At 41.7% G+C, this 20,628-nt stretch overlaps 1 protein-coding gene across 7 annotated transcripts; it reads left to right on the forward strand.

Moving 5' to 3' along the window:
• Nucleotides 1–580: 580 nt before the first annotated feature.
• stk24a (serine/threonine kinase 24a (STE20 homolog, yeast)) lies at nt 581–20,303 on the forward strand. 7 transcript variants are annotated; one of them, XM_027014756.3, is made up of 13 exons: nt 585–648; nt 1,383–1,480; nt 4,201–4,263; nt 6,637–6,867; nt 11,155–11,211; nt 11,369–11,477; nt 11,654–11,811; nt 12,847–13,032; nt 13,349–13,494; nt 14,290–14,422; nt 16,362–16,430; nt 16,820–16,956; nt 17,143–20,303. In XM_027014756.3, exons 2-13 carry the CDS (start codon nt 1,436–1,438, stop codon nt 17,171–17,173), a joined length of 1,365 nt encoding a protein of 454 aa, XP_026870557.2. In that variant the 5' UTR covers nt 585–648; nt 1,383–1,435; the 3' UTR covers nt 17,174–20,303. The 7 variants fall into 7 exon arrangements, 6 of the variants coding, with proteins under 6 accessions (XP_081569755.1, XP_026870557.2, XP_081569753.1 ...); XR_014123454.1 differs by having other exon boundaries at nt 614–1,480; nt 17,143–18,253; nt 18,651–20,303; XM_027014757.3 differs by having other exon boundaries at nt 614–1,260.
• Nucleotides 20,304–20,628: the final 325 nt, after the last annotated feature.

Raw genomic sequence — 20,628 nt, forward strand, 5'->3', positions numbered from 1 at the left:
CAAATATTTAGAATTTGGCTTCTGGACAGAGTTCATCATCCAGACCTTGCATAATTTGTGAGTAATGAACCAGTTATTAATGCTGTAGTTTGTAAAGATCTGTGAAATGGATTCTATAAAATATGTTTTTTCATTTACAGTGACATTTGACTCTTACTTTTTAATTATGTTCATATAGGCTATATCCTACAAGAAAAACTCAACAGAGGTATGTCAAGTATAAACTGAAGTAAAATGATAAAGTGTATATATATATATATATATGATAAAAATCATACAAGTATTAAATCAGAAGCAAGAAGTACTGGTAACCTAATGTTAGAATAAAACAATAAAGAAAGTAATTTATATTTCATCCGTCACCGCGAGACACAAAGCGGGAAAAGTACAACTTAATTAAAATATTTGACAATATACAAAATTAGTATCGTTCATAAAAATGAACGCCCTCTTAAGTAGACCCAGGGCGCCTACCCCGCTTAGACGCCCGCTGTCCCGCTCCTCCCGCACTGCTTCACTGGGCGCACTGATATCTTGTCTCCGAACTGTGATTGGTCCTCCGAGCAGGTTACTCCGCCTTGTCGGTTCAGTCACGGTGTTCAATATGGCGGAAGGCTTACGTCTGAAAATGAGGAGGAGAGGATAACGGCATGTAACTGGTTACAGTTTGCGGTTCTTTTAGCTGTGTTTTATATGCAGACAACAACTTAGTGTCTTCTATTTGTTATAACTGTGGAAAAGGACAGAATTATAAGTGCAGCTGCTCTAAAGTTAGGAAGTTGCGAATAGCCAGCTATCGGCCGAACTTGTAGGGAAAATAATCCTGCCTAGCAACCAGCTAGCGTTAACGTAATTAGCCCCATCCCTTTATTTTTCGAGAATCGCCGTCCTTTTATTCATTCAGGCCACGAAGTATTAACGGAGAAGTGTTTTAAAAAAATCTAACTACGGATGTCAAAAGTGGTCAAGCGAGTACCTCGGACATAGGTTGCTAAGGCTAGCTGCGCAAAATCCACAGCCGTAGAGTTGGAAAGGCTCCGGAGTTTGGGTTTTAACATCCAGCCAGCTCCGTGGCGCTACGCTTACTCTCTTAGCCTTTTACTCCTTTAGTCTTGTAGCCTTTCTCTCACTCGCATTATTCGTGTGTAAATGAAAACAACTCGGGATAAAAAAAAATCCAGTCAGGTAGGACAGCTATGCTAGCTAGGCTAGCTAACGGAGCCAAGTAGCCCGAGCCCGAGCCGAAAACGCAACAACAAGGTCAGCTCTCGCTGTCCGGCCAGCTGGGGTTGGATCATTCTGGAGTCTAATATTTAATCTTACCGAGTTTAATGTTATGGTAAATCCAGCAAGGTGAAAGTCACGGTGGTCGTCTTTCGCAGGACTGAAAAACATCGGGATTGTTTGGCCAAGTGACTCGGTTTTGCCAGAAGACATGGCTCGCCACGGTGCTGTCCAGAGAGGTCTTCCAGGGGTGCAGGTACCGTTAGCCAAGAGTTCCGGAAAAAAACGAGTATAAAGTGATAATTGTGCGGCGATAAAATATTTATGTATGAATGTAGGAAAATTAATGTCCTTGAATGGCCATACGTTAATAAACACAAGTCAATCTGATTACGGTCTGCTTAATGATTAACGGGGTCTCTTGAGTCTGCTATCATGGTATTAAAACACTTCAAGTTTTAAACCAGCTTTTGCGTTGCGGTTGTTTTGCTCCACCTGACCAACAGATTAAGTAGCTAAGTTTTTTCGCGTTTATTTGTAGTTCTTGGAGTTCTGTCTGCTTTGTGTCCCACTTATGAAGCTGCTCTGCTGTGTGTAATATTACTTGAACATTTCTCAGCTAAACTGTAGTGCGAAGTTGATGTTCAGCTGCGACGCAAACAGATTTGGTTTCCTGGGGAGTTTACTGAGAACCCATGAATAACACCGGAAAGCGTTGAGAGTGGTGAGGCAATACTCTAGACTTTAACTAAAAGTGACTGATAAGAAATGAAAACATCTGACAGGAAAATATCTGCTTCGGGTCGAAGCAGCAGCATTTTTTTTAACGCACCCAACTCGTGGCAAATGAGGCAGAATTTGATTGAGTCGTGCATAGTATGAAAGGTGTTCAAACTGCATTATCAGCAGTTCCCCCAAATGAGCATGTGTTCACCCTAAGGGCTGCAGCATCACTGAGTCATGGTGCCAAGGACTGCAGTGGCTTTAGGGCTCAATAAGCTAATTCATACAGTCATTTCCTCTCTCCAGAATCACTGCAAAATATGAAATGTTAGTCAAATGTTAGTCTGCCATTACTCATCATTTACTCACAAAACTGCAGTAATTGTGTTCTTACATAAAGTAACCATGCTTGGTCTGTCTAACAGTCATGTCTGTTCTATGTACGATGTCTGTGACATGGTCTATCTCAATTCATGTGAGCCCTAAGGAGACAGAACTGCAGTGCAAACTTGTTGAGTTTGCACTTATGTTATTACTGACTTACACTATATGGCCAAAAATATGTGGACACCCCCCTAGTTGAGTCTGTTTCAATAATACCCATTGCTACTAGTTGCACATAGCAGCTAGCACATGTACAAAGCCATGCAATCTCTATGGACAAACATTGGCATTATCATAGGATACCACCTTTTGATACAAGTCGTATTCATGAAATATTTTCCCTGCTACATCTGCCCCAGGCAACTGTTAGTGCTAATAACAGCTCAGCCATAAAGCAGCACATCCTGCAAACTCACACAGCAGGGTCACCAAGTGCTGAAGCATGTAACATGTCAAAATAATCTAATGTCTGCTGCATCATAAAACTGCCTCTGGAAATAACATCAGCACAAGAACTGTGCAGTGGGAGCTTCATGGAAGTTGGAATCTGTTCTCGAGCAGATGTGCACAAGCCTAAAATTACTGAGCATAGTGTCAAGTGTCAGTTGCAGTGGTGTAAAACATGTCACCACTTGACTGGAACAGTAGAAACCTGTTCTCTTAACTGATGAGATAACATATCACTGTGTGGTAGTCTTATGGATGAATCTGGGTTTGGTGGATGCCACAAGGAATATCTACTTGAAAGCATAGTGCCAGCAGTAAAGTTTGTTGAGAGAAGCTAAAGTTCTGGTCCTGTTTTTGAGGAGGTGGGCCCCTTTAGTCCCAGAGCTGATTTCAACCCCACTGAACACCTTTGGAATGAAAGCCATACTCATCAAATATCATTGCCTTATTTCACAAATACTCCTTTGACTAAATTGACATGAATTCCTATAGATACACTTCAAAGAAATTGGAAAGCTTTTCCAGAAGAGTGGAGGCTGTTATTATTGCATAACTCCACACTAATCTCTGTGGCTTTGACCCGCCCCTTAGGGTTGGTGCGGTGCAGTATCAAATGAGGCATCGAGCTTCAGATTCAACCCAGGCTGGACCTGCTGACTGATTAAACATAACAAGGGTTCCCAGCACTGCAACTCTGCCTGCCTGTGTTTCCCACTGAAACAATAGATAGTCAACACAATCATGTTCACCTTGATTGGTCTTCTGTTATCTTTGCAATTGCAGCCACCACTCCTAAAGTTGTACTCCAGTTAGTTATCCTGAAATCACTGGTCAGAAGATGAGCTTCTTTGAGTTTCAGACAGTCATTCAGTTTAGATCTGATTTTTATTTCAGAATAATGTCAGTGGGTAAACTTGCTTATCATTGTAACAATGGACTGCAGCCCACTGTATTGCTGCATATTGTATAATAAATAATGTGCTCTTCTGGAAACATAAAACCAGACAGCTCATAGAGACTGTGATCATTTGTTTGTAAGCACAGGTCAAAAATCATAATGTCCAAACATGCAAACTCCTGACTAGAAATCTTTGCTGAGCTTATCAGCATCAAACTAGTTCACTGAGCAACCACAAAGAGATGCAAGTGTCCCTCTCAAACATTTACAGCAATAGCTTGATCTCCTGGTCTTTTAATGGAAGCATAGCCCAAGCGTGTTAATGGATTGCAGGGTTATCTTTTTGAATGCCAGCTTGTGCCTGTAAGCCCTTTTATTGTCCATCTGATTAGCTGTTTAGAGCTCAGCCGAGCCCTTTAACATCATTATGTACGCTACTGCACTGTTGCCCTGCATTGCTGGATACGTCTGGTGAGCAACGCCCCATTTTACAGTCATGATAAGAGTTTCCATCTTTCTGACAGAGTGCTAATGTGAGTAACGTTCAGATGAGAGAAACGGCACAAATGGCATCTAACGGGCAACAGGTACATTACTACAATTTTATTGCATGCATCGATCAGTGGTTTCGGTGTTTTGTGGCTGTGAATATAGCTAAAATAGTTGATAATAGTTGGTAAGATACAGGTTGGCTGTGCTTGATACAGAAATTACAGGCTTATTTCTGTGGCCTTAAGTGTATGGCACAGCTTAGCTGATTATGATGCGGTCGTTTCAGCAGATTCGTCTTGCCCGCAAATTAGTTCATGTTCATTTTATTGTATTCAGTTCAGTTTTTATTATGTTCTGCTCATGTGCTTGACTAAACTAGTCACAGGTTGAAATAAAAAAAAAAAAGCATACTGCCTAAGCTCTGTGGGGCGAGACTGTAGGTCACTACTCTCCAGTGCTACGGCATCTACCTTGCAGTGATCAGAGTCCCTTGAGACCTTTTACTCCCTTGCTGTAAGCAGATAAAGTGGTGTAACGTCATGTGTTTTTAGATTACATTATACAGTGCCTCCAAGTAGTAGTCAACCCCCTGCAGATTTTGCAAATAATTTAGAGCCTTCAAACTTTGAACAAGACTAGCATTTATTAACAGATGCCTAAATATTACAAACAAAAAGTACAAGTTGCTCAATTAAATTATAATACATTTTAAACATAATTTAGGGTCAATTATTATTCAACCCCTAGGTTTAATAATTGTGGAATAACCCTTGTTTGCAATTACAGCTATTAATCGCTTTTTATAAGGCCTGATCAGGCCGGCACAGGTCTCTGGAGTAATCTTGGCCCACTCCTCCATGCAGATCTTCTCCAAGTTGTCTAGGTTCTTTGGGCATCTCTTGTGGACTTTGATCTTGAGCTCCTTCCACTAGTGTTTAATTGGGTTAAGGTCAGGAGACTGACTAGGCCACTGCAACACCTTGATCTTTTCCCTCTTAAACCAGGCCTTGGTTTTTTTTGGCCATGTGCTTGGGGTTGTTGTCCTATTGGAAGACTAAATGACGACCCATCTTAAGATCCATGATGCAGGAGCAGAGGTTTTTGGCCAAAATCTCCAGGTAGGCTGTGCTATCCATCTTCCCCTGGATGCAGACCAGATGGCTGGGCCCCTTGGTTGAGAAGCAGCCCCACAGCATGATGTTGCCACCACCATGCTTGACTGTAGAGATGGTATTCTTGGGGTTGTATGCAGTGCCATCCTCTCGCCAAACACCCCGGGTGTGGTCGGCACCAAAGACCTCGATCTTGGTCTCATCAGACCAGAGAACCTTGAACCAGTCTGCCTCAGAGTCCTGCAAGTGATCATGAGCAAACTAGACGGGCCTTGACATGACACTTTGAAAGTACGGGCTCGCCTGGAACGGAGACCATTGTGGTGGAGTACGTTACTTATGGTATTTATGTCCCCACCGCCATGAGATCTTCCTGGAGCTCCCGCCTTGTTGTCCTTGGGTCAGCCTTGACCGTTTGGACAAGCCTGGCCTCAGCACAGGAGGAAACTTTGAAAGGCTGTCCAGGCCGTGGAAGGCTAACAGTAGTTCCGTAAGCCTTCCACTTCCGATGCTCCCAACGGTGGAGACTTCTTGGAAAGGGTTTTGTACCCCTTGCCAGCCATGTGACCCTCCACAATTTTGTCTCTGATGGCCTTGGAATGCTCCTTAGTCTTTCCCATGTTGACCATGTATGAGTGCTGTTCACTTGTTTGGGGAGGGGCTTTTATAGTCAGAAAAGGCGGGAAAAAACAGAAAATTAATCCAAGCATGTGAAGCTCATTGATCTTAATATCTCAATTACTTCTTAATACTTGAGGGAACCACACAGAATTCTGGTGGTTTGAGGGGCTGAATAATAATTGACCCTCTGGTAAACTTTGCAAAACTAAAAAAAATAATAATAATAATAATAATAAAGAGAAATAGCATTCTTTTTTGCTGCAGTGCATTTCACATGTCCAGGCCCATCTACAGTCAAAATTTCACAATGCTAAGTTAACTCCAAATGTGAAACCTGCAAAATCTGCAGGGGGTTGAATACTACTTGGAGGCACTGTACATGAGTGGTTGCATGTAGCTCAAGTAGGTTCTTAAAAGTTTTTTTTAACTAGTATTTTTTAGATAATTTACCAAAGTGTTTGCAGGAAGTGGGTATTTGTAAGCAGGAGTAGCTCATCACTAGAATGTTGTTTATTTTGACCTTTTAAAACAAACAAACCAACAAAAACTCATTACTTTCAGGTTTACGTTCACCTTCTTTATTTGTCTTTTGACTGGTGCATATGCTGATTTGATCCCCCCTTTTTTTGGGCTCTGCCGAGAATAAGATACCAAAAATTCAGTGTACTCAAAAGTAATTATCCATAAAAAAGTAAACAGTGCTGATCAATGTATTTGTGCTTATATTGGGAGCAGAATTTCAAAGCTGATCCAGAAGAATTGTTCACAAAACTGGAGAAGATTGGGAAGGGTTCATTTGGAGAGGTGTTCAAAGGGATAGACAATCGCACGCAGAAGGTGGTGGCCATTAAGATCATCGACCTGGAGGAGGCAGAGGACGAGATAGAGGACATCCAGCAGGAGATCACTGTGCTAAGCCAGTGCGACAGCCCCTTCGTCACAAAGTATTACGGATCATATCTAAAGGTAAGCAAGCTGGCAATTCTGTTTAATGCCCAAATGTCAGAAGTAAGACCAATATCTTTGCTGAGAAGGTATTGGATTGTTGCTCTGTTGGGGGGGTGGGGGGGAATCTTGACTCTATAGTCAAAAACTAAAAATGTCACCCTGGTCTGTATTACCCATGCAAGAAAACCTATCTAGAAGGAAGCAATAATCCTTGATGTCAGTTACTTTGTGTGCGCATACAGTATATAGATGGGAAGTGTAAGCACAAGGTGTGCATGATTTTGGAGGAGGAGCTTTGGAGAAAGGTTCAGAAGGAGGACGCAGTATTGGAGAAGGGGGGGGGGTCTAGCAGAAGGTAGCAGGAACTGTAATATTGATTACAGCAGCTTTAAAATGTGTGGCTAAAGTTTGCTACCAGAGTAACAAATCTCACAGTCAGAGTGATTACGTCATAGATGCACCAGTATGGTTCTTGAATCGCGTCGTCTCTGCTCTGCCATGGTCCTCGTGGTTTGGAGAGGCAGTGGGGAGAAGTGAGCTATCGTCATTAAGCAGACATATCTATGGTGCTTGAGGCATTTCTCCTCTTTTAGTTATAGACTGTTTTTTAACTGATGACTGTAACATCAGTGCTAAGATGAAGCCTCGTCAGAGATCAGTCTCGTCATTTATGAATCGTTAAAAGGGTGCATAATATTGGCAAAATACTTTGTTGTGATCACATTGCTAAATTCTGCCTTATACCTTGTAGTTTAGGCTATTGATACACATTGGGTACATTATTTGAACCAAAACTATTTATCTTTTTTAGATAATGTGAATACCATAATTGCTAATTGATTCAGAGCAGTGTTCATAGCAAACGTTTATTTTGCTTGCTTGCTTGTTTGTTTGGTGTTTATCCAACATTGTCTTCTTTTAAGGAAGATGCACAAATGTCCAAAGTCTCAGTTTTATTTCTAATCATTTTTGCTTCTTGTGCTGTTCTTCTGAACTGGAGCCCTAAAAACCCAGGCATGCTATAGCCTGAGGAGACTTGAGCTGTGCTTCTAGTCGAGCTCTAAAAGCTCTGGTGCCAAACTTCACAGAGACAAACGGCATGAATGGATGACTGACACATTCAGACATGACCTACCTATGTAGTCGGTGTAGCACGTAGTGGATGGACGCTGAAGAGGAAGGAAAGAATAAGAAGTGTTTGTGGAGACTGTGATTCTAGGGAGGTGCAGGGGAAGTGTGTTCGCATGCTACGAAGGTGAGAAAACATCTAAATACACAGCCTATTTTAGGCCACATGTGAAAGAACGGTGCACCTTCTCCCTGTCAGTCAGCCTTGAAAACCCCTTGACAAGCTGTATTTTGAATGCAAGTGTCTGTGTACACATACACATTTGTGTTATCTGGTGCTCCTGAGGTGCTGGTTTTGTGTATGTAAGCACACACAAGGTGCCCACTATGCCAGATATTTGCCTAGATCAGGATTTGGCATCTGTATCACTTGATAGTAGCAGCACTGGATGGCTTACAGTTACAGCATTTGGCAAATGCTCCTATCCAGAACAGCTTGCATATTCATCAGTATAACAGTATGCGTATTCCATGGGAGTTGAACCTGTGACCTCTGTGTTGCCTTCACCTTGTACTACCTGCCCTAGCAGGTGAGCTACAGCAGCGCATGTCTGCTGGCCCTGTCTCAGGTGCTCACTGATTCAGGGACTCTCCGTCAGCTTTAGACCTGTGCATTTTCCTTATATTACTTTCAGGTGCACTTCAGGTCATAAAGCAAACACCCTGTCAGGTTTGTTAACAAGGTGCAGTTTGGAGTTGTTATGTTGGCTTACCTGTGTAGAAGGTAGAGAGAGGGGTGGGTGCTGTTCCAGCACTATGGCCGTGACGTTTAGACTAGGCCTAATATTGGAAACTAAAATGCCTCAGCTCATGGACAACCTTAGCATCTGTGAATTCATTTTTGTAACTTTTATTGTAACCTCTGCAGGTGAATACAGACAAATCCTCAAAATTCATATAATCATTTCTGTCTTAAATATGTAGCATTTTATTAGGATAATGGATGGGACACATTAATGGTAGAGTACAGGTTTTCTACAAACTCTGAATTTTAAAGACAATTGCAGAACGTATTACATGTGTACCATGAAAATGTTTTTGAAGGAACACAGTGTACGTTTCAAAATATGTATTGTTTTTGGAATAATTTATATAGAGAATACCAGACATTTTAACATTGTGAAAGTGATGTAAGAACCAGTCCTCAACAAACTATATAAAGCACATGCTTGAACAGTGAGTTTTAACATGAAACAGTAAAATTAGTAATTCTGAAAAACCAAAAATGAAATTTTTATCTCAGTCACCATTAAGATCCTCAGGCATCCTCGACTGGAGCCGTCACCCTTAACGTAACCTCAGTTTGAGCGACAGGTAGCGTGAGCAAATTAGATGGTGCCTGCTCCATAAACTAGCTGGGTACCTCGTGCACGTTCAGATTGCCTCTCTAGTAGGAAATGTATACTGAAAACATATAGCTGGAAGGTTACAGCAGAATGAGTTATGGCAAGAAAATTACTCAGATTTTCATCGTGACCCAGGAACACAAATAATACTGGAGATATGCTAATATGTTTCATTTTGCTAAGGTTTACAGATGATCATGATTATAATCATGTTCACTTGACTAAAAACATTGGTGCAATGTGGCAAAACTGCTGTACACCCAGAACATACTACATCAGCTTTGCAGTTTTATTTTAGACTGTGAAGGTTGTGTAATGTCTGTAACATCATGTCCATAACACATCATTAAAGTTTTAAGAAGTAACAAAGACAGACATCATACTTTACATTGATGTCAATAGGTTTTGCACAGAATGTTTGATATAATTGCATCAACACCGAGTGGTAGAAACTCATGCTATAAAATGTCATGTATGTGGTTTGGCTATGAAACTCACTGACTCATTAAGGCTTATATGTTTATGGTGCTGTTCTGTTAGCTCAAGCTGAACATACACATTGCTCCATCATTCCCTTGTCAATCTGGAAGATGCTAAAGATCTCATTTTGTTGAAAACTGCAGTCCATTTATCCTGTTTTTGAAACAGTGTAATTTGGCCATTTGAAAAATGTTTCTGTATGGGTATACCCCTTTGTTTATGGTGTAAAAATAGTACAATTGCCTATAAAACAGAGTGGTTACATAAAACAAAATATAAGATAGACAAATTAAGCATTTTAACAACAGTTCTGGTTGTGCACACAACCTTTCTTTCCCCAGGTAAGGTTGATATTTGCATGGAACTGTTTGTAGTTAAAGGCACTGCGCTGCTCATCCTGGACTTTGGTGCAGGAAATGACAAAACTGTGCAAGGACCATTTTGAGCACACAAGGTTTTGTGAGGGAGATGAGATATAATGTTGTTGATGTCTGTGCACCAGTAAGATGAGGTCTGTTGGAGGGTCCTACGGTTTTATCTGGCTGCAGCTTCCATTACTTTTGCCCTAGATATTGTAGAGTGGCCCTCTCCGAGAGAGAGAGAGAGAGAGAGAGAGAGAGAGAGAGAGAGAGAGAGAGAGAGAGAGAGAGAGAGAGAGAGAGAGAGAGAGAGAGAGAGAGAGAGAGAGAGAGAGAGAGAGAGAGAGAGAGAGAGAGAGAGAGAGAGAGAGAGAGAGAGAGAGAGAGACCACCTATCGCTGTACATGGGTTGTTGCAGTGTTCAAGTTCATCCAAAGAACAACTGACAAGCACATCATATCACAAGAATAACATAGAAGAGGAAGGATGTGTCAGTTTCTTATGAGGAAAAGATTCCACATATATGCTTCAGAGGATCTGACTCACTTCTGCTTCTCTGGAGAACACCGTTACTCATCCTTTAGCCCTGTCATGCTGCTTTTTCATGGCCTGCCATGAAAATTGAATTCTGTGGGAAGTCTTTTTTTCCCCTGTTTTTATTTTTTTTAAGCTAGTAAGTGCAGGATGTTTTAAATATTTAGTGTCGCAGTCAAATCCTTCTGCTTGAGTTTGCTACTTCTCGCTGACCAAATTATGATAAAAACAAAAGTTGTTTATTATTAATTGCAAAATAAGTCTATCTGTCTATCCTTTAAGTCTAATTCAGAACCATGATTGTTTTGAATGAATTTACTAAACCATTAATCCTTGTCCATCTGAAGTGTCTAGAGACCATCAGCAAAATTCTTTCAAATTAGTATTTTGAAAATCACTCAGACTGACCTCTCTGGCAACACTAAAGCAAATCCTGTCTCTCTCACACACTGTCACAGGGCACAAAGTTATGGATTATAATGGAGTACTTGGGAGGAGGGTCAGCACTGGACTTGGTAAGTAGTGTCTAATTTTGGTCTCCACCATGCTTATCTAATTCTAAATGGGATTTGTTGGCCTACGCAGTTCTTCCCATAGAGGCTTAGTCAGAACAATGACATGTGGCTTCCGGATGTGTCCGATCACTCCGTCACACTGTTCTCTCTCCGGCAGCTGGATCCAGGTCCGCTAGATGAGTCCCAGATTGCCACTATACTTCGAGAGATCCTTAAAGGACTGGAATACTTGCATTCGGAAAAGAAAATCCACAGAGACATCAAAGGTACCCTCCAAATCCACACTTTACATGCATTATGCCAGCTTTGTAGACAGACTGGACTATGTCTTACACTGGATAAAAGGGAATTATAAAACTGCACATCAGGCATGGATGTTGTACCGCACACGTTTAGAATTTTCGATCTGCGTGTTCGCGCACGTCTTTGTGTGTCTCCACAGCTGCTAATGTGCTGCTGTCGGAGCAGGGTGACGTGAAGCTGGCGGACTTTGGTGTGGCTGGCCAGCTCACAGACACACAGATCAAGAGGAACACATTCGTGGGCACACCGTTTTGGATGGCGCCTGAAGTCATAAAACAGTCAGCCTACGATTCAAAGGTCAGGACTGCCACTCTGACCTCATCACGTATAACCTCAGCTGCATTCTGTAGTGCTCATCAGCTCCTGGCTAAGTACTCAGACTGCCTTTATGGTTGCTAATGACAGTCATGGTTTTCTTGAAATGGTGCGCAGTTTCTCTGTGTGGTTAGTGTACTATAGAGAGGCTATGCTGGCTCAGCTAAGACCACATCTGAAGATGATTGCATTACCATATGACTGCTTGCAGGCTATACATCCTTACTGTTAAAAGCCGTTTGTGGTGGCATAGGTGGTTTCCAGTGGCATTATATAATTCACTAATTTCCCTTATTATGTGTGTCAGTTTCGTGTTATTGCTAGATGGGTAATGTGGTATCATAATGGCGATTGGATCCACCATGTCACCAGAATCCACAACTTTTTTTGCTCTTTTTCAATATTCACTCTTGACTTGAAAATCATTTGATGATACACTTACATTTTTTACCTTATGTGGATATCCAAGTATGTCATCCAGTGTTCTCAGCCCTATCACCATGGAAAATTCAAATCGTGAACTATTTGCATATTTTAGTTCTTTGTGATTTCTGCACATTGCTGCCCCTGTTGTTGTTGTTTTTTTTCTATTTCTCTGAATGCTGTTTAGCTCTGTGAAATGGTATAAATGATATTGTGCATTAGTAGTAGGTCTAAGCAGTGAGTCATAGCTCACACACCTGCACTTACTCACACAAATATAGCATTTCGGTTTGCCTCAGCTACCAGTATGATCTTGGTGGTTTTCAGAGTGAAATATTAAGCAACAGCAAGATGCACAACTATATAGTCCCCTTGAACAGTCTGCATCAGTTTCTCACACTGCTGAAGCCCCTTTTACATGAGGCCATAATGATTCAGTCTGATGGTGTTAAATCATATATAGATAGATTCCATACTCTCCATGCACTTAATAATTGCACAGCAATGCACAGTAATGCCTGGTGAACCACGGTGTGTGTGTGTGTATGTGTCTGTGTGTGTGTATGTGTGCGTGCGTGCGTGTGTGTGTTCCAGGCAGATATCTGGTCGTTGGGTATAACTGCGATAGAGCTGGCCAAAGGAGAGCCGCCTCATTCTGAGCTGCACCCCATGAAAGTGCTGTTCCTCATCCCAAAGAATAACCCGCCCACTCTGCAGGGCAGCTACAGCAAGCCGCTCAAGGAGTTTGTGGAATCCTGTCTCAATAAAGAGCCCAGCTTTGTGAGTGCTAGGCCTGCGAACCAAAAACACTTAGGTGTCTGCCATACCAGCATGGTGCCACTGCTGCTTGTGAAGTGTCAACCACTTCATTTAAAGGCCTTTTGTTAGTACATTTGCAATGTCTCCTGCACGTTCAGTGCAACTTTTAACATTAGTGTCTGTATATTACAATGCTAATGCATTTTGAGAAATTTTCCAAATACACAGCCTCCTGAGTTTTGGGATAATCATGGTGTTTTGTGTGTTGTGTTTTTTTTTTTTTTTGTTTGTTTGTTTTTAGTAACTAATAGGATGTCTGCATTGTCTATATCTGCAGAGGCCCACAGCCAAGGAGCTCCTGAAACATAAGCTAATTGTGCGATACGCTAAAAAGCCCTCATACCTCATCGAGCTCATCGACAGGTACAAGCGCTGGAAGGCTGAGCAGCGTCAAGATGAGTCCAGCTCTGAGGAGTCCGACTCGTAAGCACTGACTTGTTACTCTTTTGTAAACCTTTTAAATATCAGTCAGGTTATTCACTGTTCATCATCCTTTAATTCATGAGTATTTATGCATGCACACCTGTGTGCGTGTATCTGAATGTGTGAGGATCAAAATTATATGGAGGCTGTCCATGTTATTAGGAGCTGAGGGTGAACAGTGAATACCCTCACATACATTTGCCTTACTAATACTATGCTGAAATAAATATACTTACAAGAAGTGGCCTTTTCAGGGCAAATAGTTCATCCCCTACATGAATGGGCCTGCTGGTAACCCCAGAGATGAGTGTGATTATAGCATCAGCCTACAGTGGAAAGTCACCAGTCACCAAAACTACACAGGCATATATTAGAAAGTGATGCAGCAGTCACATACATTTATGCCTGAGACTCCACGTCCCACCGCTTCCTTATGCAGAGCTGTAAAAATGGGTGTGCAATGGCTTCACCTGCTGAATCATGTGTCTATAAACATGTAGTCTTTGTGTTTAATGTGTTGCTCATTCTTGATTGTAATGAGGTAAGCTCATGTAAACACAGTGATGCCTACAGGAGTGGATTGTATAATCACGACGCTAATTTCAAATAGATGGAGCTCAAAAGGAAGCTAATGTTACATTTGTAAGAATAAGCAGTCAATTATGTACAGATTATGTAAAGAACATTTCAAGCCAGAATTACTGTTAATATATTTTTGTAGATTAGCATAACTGTTATGGCTTTGACAATACTCATTTTAAGTTTGTGCGTGTGTCTCTGTGTGTGTTTGCGTAGGGAGTCAGACGGACAGGCAACAGGAGGGAGTGACTCAGGAAACGATGACTGGATCTTTAACACCATCAGAGAGAAGGACCCTGAAAAGGTCCAGAATGGAGTCACTCAGCATGCTGAGCTGGACCGCAACCAGGTGAGGAAGACATGCACGCACGCTCGCTCGCTCGCTCACTCACTCACTCACTCACTCAATCTCTCTCTCTCTCTCTCTCTCACCACCTTCCTTAGGCATTCACAACACTCCCATTACAGAGCCATCAGTAACATTAGCCTGATGTGTTTATCTAAACCTTTGCACACACAGCTTGCCAATACAGGAAGCATCTTTGCAATTACAGGAAGCCTATGGTAGAGTGATTATCATCAATTGTCCCACTTCAGTCACGCTTTCATCATTTACACATATGCATTTGGCCTGCTGAGAAATGGGGTTCTTCAGCTCCTGCCGTGATGTGGTAAGGCTGCAGGCTCTGTGCCAGCCCCTCGTAGCCACACTTACACCGTCGTTGAGCTAGAGAGGGTCCCTGTGTTTCACAGCCATGACCAGAGGTGGCCATGCTGAAGCCACGAGGGCCTTGGCTGTTTTCCACCAGCTGTGTATTTTTAGTCAGTGAATTTGAAGAGTGGGAAGTTTTTAGTTCCGTTTCTTCTACTGCAGCTGCAAGTGGTGATGAGCGACTGTATGGCTGATAATTTACTGGAGGGAGCAGCTGAGCTTTTGCTCATTTCAGTAGGTCGAGAGGCGAGCTAGGTGTGTGTGTGTGTGTGTGTGTGTGTGTGTGTGTGTGTGTGTGTGTGTGTGTGTGTGTGTGAGAGAGAAAGAGAGAGAGAGAGAGAGAGAGAGAAAGAAAGAAAGAAAAGAAACTCCCTGGGTGGAGCTAAGAAAGAAACTTTGGGAGGACCCTGACTCAAGAGGAAACCTCCATCCTCCTTGGACAGCCCAGCTTACAAACAGTCCATTAAATATTGTCTCTGTGGCCCATTCAGTATAGGTGTTGGAGTCTCAGCTGCTCCATTGGGTCTAAGACGGGCGAGCTGTTTCAGCATCCATTAGAGTAGATGGAGTGGGTGGAGGAATATGGCAGCATCTGTTCATCTCCTAGCATCACCAGGATATTTTCTGGTGTCACTTCAGATACTTCCTCACCAATGAGCAGGTCTAACCCGGTGTTGGCATCATCTCAGCAGTAACATGCAAATAAAACAGTAAGCTGTATTTATATCTATAAACATGTACAACAGATGAACAGTCCGTAAACAGTAGGCATGTGGCAGTGATCAGCATGCAGCTCCAGCAGGTCTGTTTATGACTAAAAAGGGAGGGCCACATGGTGACCAGAGTCCTGAGGGCTGTCTGAGATATTGCGTTCCTCCCATATCGTCTGAGTGCAAGCATGAAGCTGCCAAAGAACACCGTCAGCACCTCAGATTACCAGAAAACTCTATGATCAGGGGAACCCAGGCTCTGGTCCTTTATTGACAGGATGCGAACCAAAAGCTTGAGTGAATATATCTCAACCTAGATTTAAAAACTTGGGAGTGTATCTGAGTCCTGAATTAAAACTGGAAGGTTATTCCATAACAGAGCGACTTTATAGGAGAAGGCTTTTCCCCAAGCTGTAATCTTACAAATCGTAGGAACTAAGAGGTGCCGTGCATTTTGACAACACCATAGGCTTGGTGAGTTATAGTATTCAGTGAGTTCACTCAGACCCTTTAGAGCTTTGTACATCAACAAGAGAATTTTAAAGTCCAATTTAACTGGGAGCCAGTACAGTCTTGAAAGAACAGGATTAATATGGTCCAACATGTTTGCCTGTTTTATAACATCCTAGTACATGTCATAAGCTTTACTGTTTTAATAAATTGATATAGAAATTAGTTTTCATTCCATTTATGTATGGAATGTATATATGTTGAACATATATGTTCTCTGGAATAACCTTAAATCTCCATGACTGGCCAAAGTTTGTGTTGTGTTGCAGCAGGGCCTTGTGTTGGTTAAGTCCTAGCTCACAGAAATGCTGTACGATGTTTTTGGCTCAGATGTTGTCATACCCTCTGTCACTCAGGTAGAGGGCAGTCCACAGCGGCCTTTGTCCCAGAGCTTGTCCACCATCATATCTCCACTGTTTGCTGAAGTAAGTACATAATCAAACATTTATGTCCCCTGTAGCTGCTGTTAGGATTTTCGCAGCTCTAGTTGTTCTGTAGGAAGGGTTTGATTGGCTACAGTAGTACAGTGCTGGGCTGCTGGGAGCACTCCCCTGTAGACCACCACCACTCTGTTACATGACCATTTCATCTGCAGGCTAATTCCACCGGCAACTCCTGCATTGGCTCGGAGCTGCGGTATAAATAAATAACGGGGTGAAGAAGGAATAGTCCTATAGTTGATGGCTCCTTCGTGCAGACCTCCTCTCTTGGGTGGCCTGTGGAAGTGGGTCAGGTGCACGGGACCAGAAACAGCCCCACTGGTCGTGCACGCAGTACTGTGATAGATCACTGTCCCTCTCTGTCCCACCGTCAGCTGAAGCAGAAGGGAGAGGCGAGTAACAGCAAGTCTGAGGCCGTGGAGGAGCTGAGGGAGGCCATATTCCTGGCAGAAGAGGCATGCCCGGGTATCTCTGACTCCATGGTGGCAGAGCTCGTGCAGAGACTGCAAAGGTAGAGCTTATGCCACCAGCCTTCTCCCTCTACAGCACACAGTTAGAATTTGTGGGCAAAAGGCGTTGTGTAAAGGAGAAAAGGCCAGGGTGCTACTTTTAAATTTTTTTAAGTAGCGTGAATATACACTTCCAACTGCTTTTCCTTTCCTCTGTTTCTCTGAACCTCGTCTGTTCTGTCCGGCAGGTTTGCCGTTCCGAGGACACCATCTCATTGACAGCTGCTGCGGCTTCTCGCCCCACCCCCTTGTGGCTGTGGGTACGCCCCCCTCTCACGCTCCCTCACAGCCCCTGGCTGCAGCTCCAGCCCCATATTCTCTTATAATCTTGGGTTACATAGCAAACAAAAGGTGTCTGGGGGTGGCGTGGGGCCTGGGTGAGGTTGACCTCTGTCAGCCCACTCCCACCTGCTTAGCAGTGCACCTTCTCCAGCTTAGGCTGTGACAGAGCAATGGTTAGTTGCACCAGCAGCGTGTAGGATCCTTCCATATGTCATTTGTAAAATGACATCAGTCTTAATGAAATTATTTCATCCTTAACTTAATATTGATAGTTGCTAAATTCAAAGGCATCATGATTTCTCAGTAATCAACTTTCATGTTTTAGCTAAACTGATTCTTGAATTCCTTTCACTAGCCAAACCAAATGGCTAGTTAACATTTCACTAGATAACATAATCCGTTGATAGCTGCGATCATGCAAGAAGCTGTGGTTATTTTATAATGATAAATGTGTGTGTGTGTGTGTGTGTGTGTGTGTGTGTGTGTGTGTGTGTGTATATATATATATATATATATATATATATATATATATATATATATATATATATATATATATATATAAATCTTTTTTTTATTGCTTGTTTCTGCATGGTAGATTTTATTTGCAGATTGCATGATCAGTTTAAGACTTGGTTTACACCTGCTACTTCACTGGTGTAAAATTTACACTAGTGTTGGGTGAAGTAAGCATATGGCTTGGGTAGAGGTTGGATAGCTGGTGCCACCCAGGCAGAAATCCCTTTGCAAATGTTCAGTAATGTGAAGCCATTAAAAGGTGTGTTCAGCTCCTGCTGTGTGTGCGTGTGCGAATGTGGGCGCAAAGCCATGCTCTAGGGTGCAGGCATTGGTTTCTCCCCCTCTCTCTCTCCTTCTCTCTCTCTCTTTCTTTTTTTTTTTTTTTTAAACTCAGGTATCCTGCTCTCAGTGATGAGTCTTCTGAGAGGCGGTCTGAGCATGCTCAGCTGGGCGTGTAAATGTGTGTGTACATAGGCTCCTATTTACAAGCACGTCATGGAGGTACGCTAATAAAAACACTGTGTAAAAATGGCCAAATGCTTCTGTAGATACTGTTTATGAAGGTATGTATGTAGAATGGCCATCACTAAGATTGCCTTGCCTTTTTTGTTAGTTTTTTTAAAGTATTTTCAGTATTCATTCGATTTTCTGTTTGAAAGTTTTAAATGGGTAAAACTGTATGCCGACATTAGGCTCATCACTAAATGTTCCCACAAACCACTTCAAAGTGTTCATAGTGCCAGTGATGTGGTTCAAGTCACGGGCCATGCAGGTGCATTTGTCTAGAAATCAGTGTTTGAGGGTGTGTGTTTCATACCAAACTCACAGATTCAAGTTTGTTTCAGCCACAGAAGATCATGCTGTATACTGCTTTTTTTCTTTTCCCTTTTTTCTTTAGTGCTGTTTTTACAAGTGATTTCCATGGAAAACTAGTTTTTGATGTGCTATGACCCATTCATCCTGAGCAAATTCCTCAAGTCTTCCTGGAAACTAATGGTACCAACAGCTTGAATTGCACTTAGATAACTGCCTTTTTTATAAAATATACGCATGAGGTTTGTAGACGGTTCACTATATCTTCCCTACATTAAGACTGCTGATATGTGCAAAATAAATATACGCAAATCAAGTCTAGCAGTTTTACATGCATATCACCTTGGTGCATTTGACCGTAATTCACATGCATTAGTCCTGTACTATTTTATTAGTGGCAGCAAAAAGGCCACTGACCCTGAATGTCACATGAATGTGTTATGGTAGAACTGCTCTCTTTAAATGACCTCCATTATGTTATAACCTGTTAAGTGGTTGCTGACACTTGCTTATATCCTCCAGATTTAAAGTATTAAGGTTACTGAAAATATCTTATAGCATGAGCATCTGAGTCAAGCATAAGTAAATTATAGAGGATTACAGAGAAATGTATTTTCAAATTGTTTGGTGGCCCTCTTGCTAGCATAATTCCTCCTGAATCCATCCCGTGTCTGCCCACCCCATCCAGAAATATGAACTTGACAGAGAAGGGCAGACTTCAGAGACGGGTGTAACTGGGAGCCTTTGAGATCACAAATACGTGTGTGTGTGTGTGTGTGTGTGTGTGTGGGGCAAGTATTCTAAAGTCTAGTGTTTTTAAAAAGCCTTTATGCCATGAAATCCAGATTATTATGACAGTGAGTTTTGTTTGTTTTTGAATACTGTTTTCAGCGTGAGGGGTACTTTAAAGCTGTTTCATAGAAAATTAGAAATCCTGCCCCCTGCCTTCTTTCAGATTAGTGCAGTGGCTTTCTCTGTGAACCCCTGAAAACTGCTAAACAGACCTTTCAGTTTTGGCTGATTCAAAAGATGGAAATGATCAAATCTTCTAAAATTAAAAGATGTAAAGTTTTGATATACTTGCCACAAAATTCTGATGTAGAATCTGTATTAACACAAAATAAATATTTAGATTGAATCCTAAATATAAGGCAGATAAAGGCCTGTAAAACATGATTTGTTCCACGTTGGCCCTAAATCGCATACTAAATAGACTTTTTAGACCCAATTCTTCTCCACCCTGCCAACTTTTTGTTGTTGGGGTTTTTTTTTTGGACCCGTTTTAAAATGCGTGACATGCTGTCTTTTCTTGTCCAGATATTTCCTTGAAATGTGCACCTTGTGCAGTTAGCATCTGAATGTGTTGCACAGTAAGCTGGTTTTTACACTTTAAAAAGAAATGAAATCAGTGTGTCATGTATTGTCATGTTTGTCATTGCGACTGTACTTTCGCAAGTCTGGCAATAAATTAGTCAGGTCATCAGGTTTCTCAGCACAGATATATATACAATATATGAAACAGAATTGAATATTTTTGTAAGTGTAAAGTACAGTATTATATCACAAATGAAACTGGTGTGCTATCTAATTGATTTTAAAACAATGTAAATTTTCTGTAACATTGCCAATAGTGTATAGTCTTGTATATAATCTTTTGCTTTTGTCATCAAATGCCAAGGTACTGAATTCCTTGCAAGCTTTTAAGTGATTTAAGAAAAATAAAATGGAATAAAAATCACTTGTCCACTGTTTGGCGACAAATGCTAGTTCCAACAGTAGGTTAATTTATGTTCATTTGTGTTAACAGGTTGATATTTAAGTTTAGCTTTTCATGACAAATCTTTTCTTGATTATGTATAACAAATTGAAGACTATATGCCAAGAATGTATATTTAAGAGAAGAGCACCACACACAAATCGACTTAGCAGTTTGTTTCTGTGGTAAAATAAAATTCAATTGTGTATATATCAAAGATAATACTGCTGGATTTGGTGCTGGATTTGGCAGAAATGGCAGCCAGCAACATCAAAGATATGTTTCATGGCAAACGACAGGGAGCTAA

The sequence above is a fragment of the Electrophorus electricus genome, chromosome 4 (genome assembly GCF_041902795.1).
Source record: "Electrophorus electricus isolate QZ-2024a chromosome 4, ASM4190279v1, whole genome shotgun sequence".
Lineage (NCBI taxonomy): Eukaryota > Metazoa > Chordata > Actinopteri > Gymnotiformes > Gymnotidae > Electrophorus > Electrophorus electricus.